The 10,482-nt window shown below is 47.9% G+C and overlaps 1 protein-coding gene across 3 annotated transcripts in view; it reads left to right on the top strand.

Annotated features, from left to right (window-relative positions):
• Positions 1–1,139: 1,139 nt before the first annotated feature.
• nfatc2a (nuclear factor of activated T cells 2a) overlaps positions 1,140–10,482 on the top strand; it is a 31,223-nt gene continuing 21,880 nt past the window's right edge. Inside the window, exons 1-6 of one of the 3 annotated variants that reach the window (XM_028993745.1) lie at positions 1,140–1,221; positions 2,359–3,235; positions 3,366–3,534; positions 7,600–7,802; positions 7,946–8,118; positions 8,933–9,073. In XM_028993745.1, coding sequence (XP_028849578.1) covers positions 1,164–1,221; positions 2,359–3,235; positions 3,366–3,534; positions 7,600–7,802; positions 7,946–8,118; positions 8,933–9,073 — 1,621 coding nt within the window. In that variant the 5' untranslated portion in view covers positions 1,140–1,163. Of the gene's footprint in view, positions 1,222–1,939; positions 2,067–2,301; positions 3,236–3,365; positions 3,535–7,599; positions 7,803–7,945; positions 8,119–8,932; positions 9,074–10,482 lie in introns of those variants that run through there. The other 2 variants (XM_028993744.1, XM_028993746.1) reach the window with 2 other exon arrangements.

Genomic DNA, 10,482 nt, shown 5'->3' with positions numbered 1-10,482 from the left:
GGTTTTGTGGAGTCAGGGGCTGGTAAAGGGAGGACAAGTGGATCTTCTAGTCAGATAACCAATCCAGACATCGGTTTCCCCACCATCACTGGGACGTGTGAGAGATGATCAGCATGCAGCAGTTCTATATAAAAGTTTATATTGTCCACAGAACGTTCTGCATCTGTTCTCTAAATAGAAATAGAAGAAATATCTGTTCTACAACGGATCCATCAGGAAATTCTTCAGCGTTCCAGGGAGAGGAATCCCTGAAAGTGGTTTCCCATCTGACTAGAGATGAGAGCTCACGTTTCTTCACCGTTTGGAAAAGATGAACTGCTGCTGCTCCTCAAATCACTGCCCGCGTGGAACCTTCAGGTTCCATTTGGCACTGAAGGAACGTTCACAATCAATCACAGCGTCCTTGTGCAGCCAGGAGGAAAGACGATCCACTGGTCAGCCGGGGTCACGGCCGCAGCAGAACCCTGGAGTGATGCGAGAACCGGAACAGGGTTGTGAGGAGGGAGACCTTCTGCTAAGGGAATTAAAATGAGAAGACCTGGTTTCCTGTCTGCTCCTGCTGGAGGGATTCTTCTTGCAGACACGTCAGGTCCTATTTATAGCCGCGCGGGCCCGGAATGCCGTGGCTGCTGCCGAACGAGGATTCTCCCTCACGCAGCCGTCCTGAGCGGGTGAAGAACAGCAGGTCCCATGGACGGTGTGCGGCGTGGAGACCTGGCGAGGCAGCTGCATCCCTCCCAATTTTCCAGCGTCGCGTCCAAAGCTCACAGCTCCACAGAGCAGCTCTCTGTTTTGATGGTGAACGCTGGCCGATTTTCCCAGAATGCCACAGCTGGAGCTGCTAATGTGCTGCATGTTCTCCACTTCATCTGGTTCCTTCATCTTCATTCATGCCAGAAGAAACCCAGGCCAGTGATGCCCTGCATGTGCTTCACCGGACCAGGAGACCTTCTTGTGAGGAGATGAGATGAATGCGGCTCTTGTGCGCGGAGACGCAGGAGAAGCCCGGAGTCTCCAGGTCTCCATGGCGACGCGCAAACAGGAGGAAACAGTGAGAGGGAATCCCGTCATTCCACAGCGGCGGGCGGAGCAGGAGATCCTCCCCCGACTCCGTATAAAGAGCAGCAGCAGCAGCCGCGCCACGCCGGACCTGCGAGGAGGACATGCTGAGACGGAGCTGGACCTTCTCCCCCTACCGCAACATGCGCGCCGTGCAGCAAGGTAACTTCTCCTCTCTTCACCGCGGTACGCGCATCGGTGAACTCTGACCTCTCTGGGGCACAAGCTGCGGTCTGGCTCGGGTTTTAATGCGTTTAAATTATTCTTCATCATCATCATCATCATCATCATCACCACACTGGCTGCATGGATCAAAAGTATCCAGAGTGGGCGGGGCCACGCCCACAAATATAACAAATATAACAGCAAGAGCCACAGACACACACACACACAATCTCACACGTACACACGCAAAATTACACAATCACATCACACACACTCACACGCACACTAAATTACACAATCACATCATACACAATTACATGCGCAAAATTACACACAATCACACACGCAAAATTACACACAATTACACACACACAAAATTACACACACAATCACACCAAATCACACGTACACACAAAATTACACAGTTCGAACCTGGGACTCAGATGCCAGTGTGTTACCATGCTTGGCAGAAGCCACCCTCACACACACAAAACCACACAAGCGATAATGTTCACATGGACGCAGGTCAGAGGTCCCACCAGGTCACCTTCAGGTGTGTCGCAGGTTGACCTTTGACTCCGACCCGCCTGTCGCCCGCTCGCTCGTCAACAGGAGGCGCGTTCTCACCGCCCTCCGCCGCACCTGCGCTGCGCGCGCCCGAGACGGGAAGTGGGCGTGGCTCCGTCTCCGCTCCCGCGCCGCGCCGCGCCGCGGAGCCGCGCACAGGACGCGGGTCACGATGAGCTGCAGGGATGAGACCCCCATCGCGGAGCTGGAGTTCGACTACCTGTTCGAGTACGAGCCGGCGGCGCAGCAAGGTCTCCAATCTTACTCCTCCCGCGGTACGCACTGTGACGTCATCCGACCAGCCTGCGTTCCGTTTATCCAGAGGGACTTACAGTCAGTAGTGACAGGGACAGTCCCCCCCTGGAGACACTCAGGGTTAAGTGTCTTGCTCAGGGACACGATGGTAGTAAGTGGGGTTCGAACCTGGGTCTCCTGGTTCATAGGCGAGTGTGTTACCCGCTAGGCTACTACCACCCTGATGGTTTAATATTCTCTACGTTCTCTTTCCAGGTCGTCCTGAGGGCTCCATCCGCATTTCTGTCATGTCTCTCTGTGTTTTATTCTCAGATGACGCAGATCTTTCTGCCCACAAAACCCTCAACCCCCCCACTGACCTGCCGTACCCCCTGGATGACCCCGCCTCCTACGGCCAGCTCAGCGCGGCGGGTCTGGCCACCTACGAGCCGCTGGAGGTCAAAGGTTATCTGGATCAGACGCGTCCAGTGGGGCCACCGGCCCTGAGCCCCCGGATCGAGATCACGCCGTCCCGCGAGCACTTCAGCCACGGCGCCGACCCGCTGCAGGGCCCGCTGTACAGCACCAGCCCGCGGCCCACCCTGACCGTGCCCCGCCCCGACGGCCTGTCCTACCGCGACCAGCCCTGCCTGAGCCCGGCCAGCAGCAACTCCTCCACCAGCTGGCACTCGGAGAACTACTCGCCGTGGGCGTCGCCCTGCGTGTCGCCCAGCAGCGGCCAGTCGGCGGCCGACCTGTGTCCGCGCTTCCAGGGCTTCCACGCCGGCGCGGGCTCCCCCCGCACGTCCCCGGGCACCTCGCCCTGCGCCAGCGGGACGGACGAGGGTGTCGGAGGGGGCCGCTCGCCCTCCCCTCGCCCCGGGTCTCGCTCGGTGTCCCCGCAGGGCAAGCGCACCTACCAGATGTACCGCCACCCGGGCCGGAGCCCCTCCCCGCAAGCCACGCGTGACCACCAGCAGTCGGGCGTGGTGTCCAGTGGACAGTACGTCTCCGAGCTCAACGGCTTCGGTTCCTCCCAGCCCAACTCCCTGCCCGCCAAGATCGTCAAGACCACCAATGGCGGCCAGGCGTACAGCGTTTACCCAGAACTCCCCGCCGACAGCTACGTGTTCCAGTGTCAGCAGGACGTCAAAGCCAAACCGGAGTCTTTCTACGTCATCCCACCGCCCATCTGGACCGGCATCTGCAGGTGCGGGAGCGAGAGACCGTATTCACCGTATCTTCATATCTTCACACCGGCTTATACTCGCTTCCTCAACACTGACCTCTGACCCAGCTGTGTGTTCTGTACGTAATCGCTGTTCCCGCCCCTCTCCCAGTATCCCCGTGGCGTCCCTCCCGCCTCTGGAGTGGCCACTGCCCAGTCGTACGGACCAGTACGAGCTGCACATCGAGGTCCAACCCAAACCGCACCACCGCGCCCACTACGAGACCGAGGGAAGCCGCGGCGCCGTCAAAGCCCCGACCGGGGGTCACCCTGTGGTGCAGGTACGCCCCCCCCGAGTTTTTAACTGTACTCTGCGTCTTACCGTACTGTACTTGCCGTTTTACAGCTTTACTCTTCATTTTACCGCTTTAGCGTACTGTACTCGCCATTTTACAGCTTTACTCTTCATTTTACCGCTTTAGCGTACTGTACTCGCCATTTTACAGCTTTACTCTTCATTTTACCATACTGTACTCGCCATTTTACAGCTTTACTCTTCATTTTGCCGCTTTAGCGTACTGTACTTGCCGTTTTACAGCATTACTCTTCATTTTACCATACTGTACTCGCCATTTTACAGCTTTACTCTTCATTTTGCCGCTTTAGCGTACTGTACTCGCCATTTTACAGCTTTACTCTTCATTTTACCATACTGTACTCGCCATTTTACAGCTTTACTCTTCATTTTGCCGCTTTAGCGTACTGTACTTGCCGTTTTACAGCATTACTCTTCATTTTACCATACTGTACTCGCCATTTTACAGCTTTACTCTTCATTTTACCATACTGTACTCGCCATTTTACAGCTTTACTCTTCATTTTGCCGCTTTAGCGTACTGTACTTGCCGTTTTACAGCATTACTCTTCATTTTACCATACTGTACTCGCCATTTTACAGCTTTACTCTTCATTTTACCGCTTTAGCGTACTGTACTCGCCATTTTACAGCTTTACTCTTCATTTTACCGCTTTAGCGTACTGTACTCGCCATTTTACAGCTTTACTCTTCATTTTACCATACTGTACTCGCCATTTTACAGCTTTACTCTTCATTTTACCGCTTTAGCGTACTGTACTTGCCGTTTTACAGCATTACTCTTCATTTTACCATACTGTACTCGCCATTTTACAGCTTTACTCTTCATTTTACAGATTTAGCGTACTGTACTTGCCGTTTTACAGCATTACTCTTCATTTTACCATACTGTACTCGCCATTTTACAGCTTTACTCTTCATTTTACCGCTTTAGCGTACTGTACTCGCCATTTTACAGCTTTACTCTTCATTTTACCGCTTTAGCGTACTGTACTCGCCATTTTACAGCTTTACTCTTCATTTTACCATACTGTACTCGCCATTTTACAGCTTTACTCTTCATTTTACCGCTTTAGCGTACTGTACTTGCCGTTTTACAGCATTACTCTTCATTTTACCATACTGTACTCGCCATTTTACAGCTTTACTCTTCATTTTACAGATTTAGCGTACTGTACTTGCCGTTTTACAGCATTACTCTTCATTTTACCATACTGTACTCGCCATTTTACAGCTTTACTCTTCATTTTACCGCTTTAGCGTACTGTGCTTGCCGTTTTACAGCATTACTCTTCATTTTACCATACTGTACTCGCCATTTTACAGCTTTACTCTTCATTTTACCATACTGTACTCGCCATTTTACAGCTTTACTCTTTATTTTGCCGCTTTAGTGTACTGTACTTGCCGTTTTACAGCATTACTCTTCATTTTACCATACTGTACTCACCATTTTACAGCATTACTCTTCATTTTACCGTAATGTACTTGCCGTTTTACTGCTTTACTCTTCGTTTTACCGCACTGTACTCACCGTTTTACAGCTTTACTCTTCATTTTACCGCTTTAGCGTACTGTGCTTGCCGTTTTACAGCATTACTCTTCATTTTACCATACTGTACTCGCCATTTTACAGCATTACTCTTCATTTTACCGTAATGTACTTGCCGTTTTACAGCTTTACTCTTCGTTTTACCGCACTGTACTCACCGTTTTACAGCTTTACTCTTCATTTTACCGCTTTACCGTACTGTACTTGCCGTTTCACAGCTTTACTCTTCATTTTACAGTTTTACCGTATTGTACTCGTCGTTTTACGCTTTACTCTTCATTTTACCATACTGTACTTACCATTTTACAGCTTTACTCTTCATTTTACCGCTTTACCGTACTGTACTTGCCGTTTTACAGCTTTACTATTCATTTTACAGTTTTACCGTACTGTACTTGCCATTTTACAGCTTTACTCTTCATTACAGCTTTACCGTACTGTACTTGCCGTTTTACAACTTTATTCATAATTTTACCGTACTGTACTATACTCGCCATTTTGTAACTTTACTGTACTGCACTCACCATTTTACAACTTTACTCTGTTTTACAGCTTTACTTTACTATACTCACCATTTTACAACTTTATTCTTCATTTTGCCACTTTACTGTACTATACTCGCCATTTTGTACCTTTAATGTACTGAACTCTCTATTTTACAACTTTGTTTTACAGCTTTACTGTATTGTATTCTCCATTTTACAACTGTACTCTCCATTTTACATCTTTCCACTCTGTTTTACAGCTTTTCTATACTGTATGTGCCATTTTGCAACTTTACTCTTCGTTTTACCACTTTTCTGTACTTTACTGACCATTTACAACTTTACTGTAATGTACTTGGCATTTTACAGCTTTACTCTTTGTTACTGTACTGTACTCACCATTGTGCAACTTTATTCTTAATTTTACGCTTTACTGTACGATACTTCACAGTTTACAACTTTACTGTTTGGTTTTCACCATTTTACAACTTCATTATTTGTTTTAGCATTTTACTGTACGGTACTGTGCTATTTACATTCTCCCTCTTTACTGTAAAGTTATCTGTACAGATGTGTGGACCAGACAGGATGGTGGTGCAGCTCCTGTGGTGTTAGTACAGAGATCTGGTGGCTGTCTTTGGTTCAGGGTTTAAAAATAACCACCATCTCCGCCCCCACATTGAGTGGGCGGGGTTACTTCTTCTTCTCTTTTTAAGAAGAAGAAATGATTGTCATGCAGGGCAGATGTGTGTGTGTGTGTGTGTGTGTGTGTATTGGTTTGGCTCTGGTTAAACCAGGCACACACACATGCTGTTTACAGCTGAGGTTTGGTGTTGCCACGGAAACAGCTGAGTCCTGGTTCACGCTGTGCGTTTCTGGGTAAACGTATGTAATGGTGTGTTTAGCCGAACGGTGAGTCTGACTCCACCCTGCATGACCGTGTGTGTGTGTGTGTGTGTGTGTGTGTCCAGTGGTCCTGTTGGTTGGTCATGTGATCATCAGGACCCAAGAATCACTTTCCTCTCCTCTACTTTACTTTTCCGACCACAGTACTGACTCACACCGCGCTACCATGGCAGCCAGGCTCTCTGGTGGCTCCTGGCAACGGGACTGTTTGCTGCAGGGTTCAAGCTACTATTTAACGCGTGCACACACACACACACACACACACACACAGTTCACATCACCGTGCACACGTCTGATGTAAAACGTCGGTGAACTTGCATGAAGACGCGCTTGTAAACTGATGGTGTGCAGGGAGCTGGTCATAAATTTAGCTGCAGCTTCAAGTGCTGCGGTTTCTGCAACTTCCTTCTGATGGTGACGGTGTGTGTGTGTTGGTTTGTGTAGTTGTCGCTGCAAAGTTACACACACACACGAACCTGATGCGGTTCATGGCGGTAGCACCTCACTTTCAGAAAGGAGAAACAGTGAATGCCGCAGGGAATTCTGGGAATTATCTAGCCAGTGTGTGTGTATGCGTGTGTACATGTCTGTGTTTTCACAGGTATTTTTAGCCAATAGAAAATTGTTTAGTCAGTGAAATTCATATTTGTTGCAATGATGCTTTTATTCACTTTATTCCTGTTTGTCTACCTTTTATTAATCCGTCATGTTGTTTCCTCTTCTAAAGGACATTTTAACTTTATATACATTTATTATTATGCCGCTTTATATATAATTTGGTGACTTTTGAAGTCACTTGTCGTGGACGGGGGAATTCGCTGCTGCATTATGGGATCTGTAGTTTGCGTGTGGTCATATTGCTGGGCCATGATAACAGATCTATATAAAGTGATTATTTATCACATGTGACGCAGCACGGTACAGCACCCAGTGGTCACGGTGAAACGTGGTCTCTGTATGAAACGCTGGTATCACCATACCATACCTGTATAATAATAATAATAATAATAAGCCTAAAATCCCATTTTTCCATCTTCAGTGGCGAATGGAAGTTTTTATTGAGTTGCGGCCGCATGTCTTGTTGCAGCTGCGCGGTTATCGGGGGAAGGAGCCGCTGGGCCTGCAGATCTTCATCGGCACGGCGGACGAGCGGATCCTCAAACCCCACGCCTTCTACCAGGTGCACCGCATCACCGGCAAGACCGTCACCACCGCCAGCTACGAAAAGGTCATCCACGGCACCAAGGTCCTGGAGATCCCGCTGGAGCCCAAAACCAACATGAAGGCCATGTGAGTTGCACATGTGAAAGTGAACGTCGTGTGTGTGTGTGTGTGTGTGTGTGTGTGTGTGTGTGTGTGTGTGTGTGTGTGTGTGTGTGTGTGTGTGTGTGTGTGCGCACGTGTAAAGTCACAGTTTATTCTCTCGCTCTCAGAATCGACTGTGCCGGGATCCTGAAGCTGCGGAACGCCGACATCGAGCTCCGCAAAGGTGAGACGGACATCGGGAGGAAGAACACGCGTGTCCGCCTGGTGTTCCGCGTCCACGTCCCCCAACCGGGGGGGCAGGCCACGTCGCTGCAGGCCGTGTCCAATCCCATCGAGTGCTGTGAGTGACCCCTGACCCCCAGAACCCACGACACTGTGTGTGTTTGTGTGTGTGTGCGTGTGGTTGTGTGTGTGTGTGTGTGTGTGTGTGTGTGTGTGTGTGTGTGTGTGTGTGTGTGTGTGCGTGTGTGTTCTAGTCTGACGTTACAGACAGTGTAAACACGTATGAAAGGGAACAGAATATAAATGAGGGAGGAACAGACGCTCACAGTCTGGACACAGCGACACGCCTCTTCTCACACAGACTCACCATTCAGAGCATGAGTGTGTGTGTGTGTGTGTGTGTGTGTGTGTGTGTGTGTGTGTTCATTCTCATCTTACAGTGAGGCAGAAAAGAAGAAGAGAAATAAAATTACAGAACTTTTCCTGCCCATTGCACACAGTCACACATACACACACACACACACACACACACACACTCTCTGTGTGACAGATGGGCAGCTTTGCTACCTGCTCTCACCTCGCTGTTCAAACGTCTGCTGTGTTTGTCGCTGCCGGAGCGGATATTACATTTCTGGGGATGGTGAGAAGAAGCTGTTCATGTGTTCATTAGTGATATATGGTGTCTCTGGGTGATGAACCTGCGGTGATAAGAGCTTCTGCCTGCAGTGACATGGGAATCAGTTGAGGAAACGGGTGAGGTGCAATAGTGGCATCTGACAACTGACCCCAGATCAGGGGCTGAACCATTTCAGAAAGCACCACATGACCACACTGCACTGATAATCAATCTCAGCAGAACATTATATGGAGGTCAGAGCAGGTCCCATGATGGTGTGTGTGTGTGTGTGTGTGTGTGTGTACCGCCCCATTAGCCCAGCGCTCGGCACATGAGCTGCCCATGGTGGAAAAGCAGGACCTGGACGGCTGCTGTGTTCTGGGTGGTCAGCAGATGATCCTGACTGGACAGAACTTCAGCTCTGACTCCAAGGTCATCTTCACTGAGAAGAGCCATGGTGAGTACTGCCCCTGTCTGTGTGTGTGTGTGTGTGTGTGTGTGTGTGTGTGTGTGTTTGTAAACCTACCAATATGTGGACATTGACCTGACTGCACACCAATAAGGTGGGGACGTGTGTCATCATGGGGACCAAAAACCAAGTCCCCACAAAGTTAACTACGCTAGCATGTATATTTCATCAAAATAAGCCTACCCCTTTAATATCTCCAAAGTCCCCAAGATGGACATTTTCTTGAAAAACATTGTGTATGTGTGTGCCTGGAATTGCTCACAGTGTGTACACGCCAACTAGGGTTGAAGAGGGTAATTGCAATTGCAGATACACACAGTAACACGTGGTACAGCAATGCTGAACTCTTATTGGCTCGTCTTGATGACGTCACGGACCATCAGAAACCAATGAGAGAGCTAATTGTTAATAAGTGCCTCAGTTAGCAAGACTGAGTTTGCTGAGCTATAGCACCATCCAGATCTATGTAAGCTAACTTTAACTGCAAGAAAAAAATAATTTAAAGATTCATACTTTTATGATACACATTGTGTTAGGGGTAAATAATATTTCTTTCAATAGTAAAGTGTTTTAGTAAGAAAAGCTATGACAATGCTAGCTAGTTAAACGGTACTAGCTTAGTTAGCACATGCTAGTTTCTGTTATTTATGGATATTTAAAATTACAATTATTACTATATCTTCCATAGACGTTTTCACTAAGCAGTAAGAGAAATAATGTGCTAAGAAAAATGGCTCGGAGGCGACAAAGCCCAATAAACAATGCCATTTTTCACATCACCACCTGCCGTGATAAAGCAGGGCTTGATGTTAAATACATCAATTCCTATAAAGGTGAGCAAAGCAGATATATTATCTTAAACTAATTACTATGAGGGAAAGTAGGTATGAATGTGGGTTGTGATTCACAAATTAGGCAGGGGAGTGTTTGCCGAGTCAGATATTTTCAAAGGAGATTTCATACTGGAGTACAGAGGAGACCTTATCGATCCAGAAGAAAGTAAACGAAGACGGCGAATTTACCACAACTCCCTAAAAGGATTTATGTTCGATTTCATCTGGCATGGAAAATTCTGGACGTGAGTACAAATGGATTTATATATTTTCCTTTGTTTTGATGTATAACTGTATTAAATATTTAAAAAATATATTTGAAAACTCGCTGCTAAAACTAGTATTAGTTTTTTATTAGTATTCTAGTTTTGTTGCCACATGTGGGAACTCGTGTCTTGTGTGGAGTTGCACAGCATGGGGAGCATTTAGATCATTTATCATCGCTAAACCGCCCATAACAGCTTTAAATGTGTATTATTAATTTTTTCAAGTCAGATGTGGAGTCAAAATGGGTTACATAACGTCGCTCAGACACACAGGGATTGTGGGTAATATGGTTGTTTT

This window comes from Denticeps clupeoides, chromosome 10 (genome assembly GCF_900700375.1).
Source record: "Denticeps clupeoides chromosome 10, fDenClu1.1, whole genome shotgun sequence".
NCBI classification, from domain to species: Eukaryota; Metazoa; Chordata; class Actinopteri; order Clupeiformes; family Denticipitidae; genus Denticeps; species Denticeps clupeoides.
The sequence above is the reverse complement of the archived record's forward strand: the minus strand, read 5'-3'. Positions and strand labels throughout refer to the sequence as shown.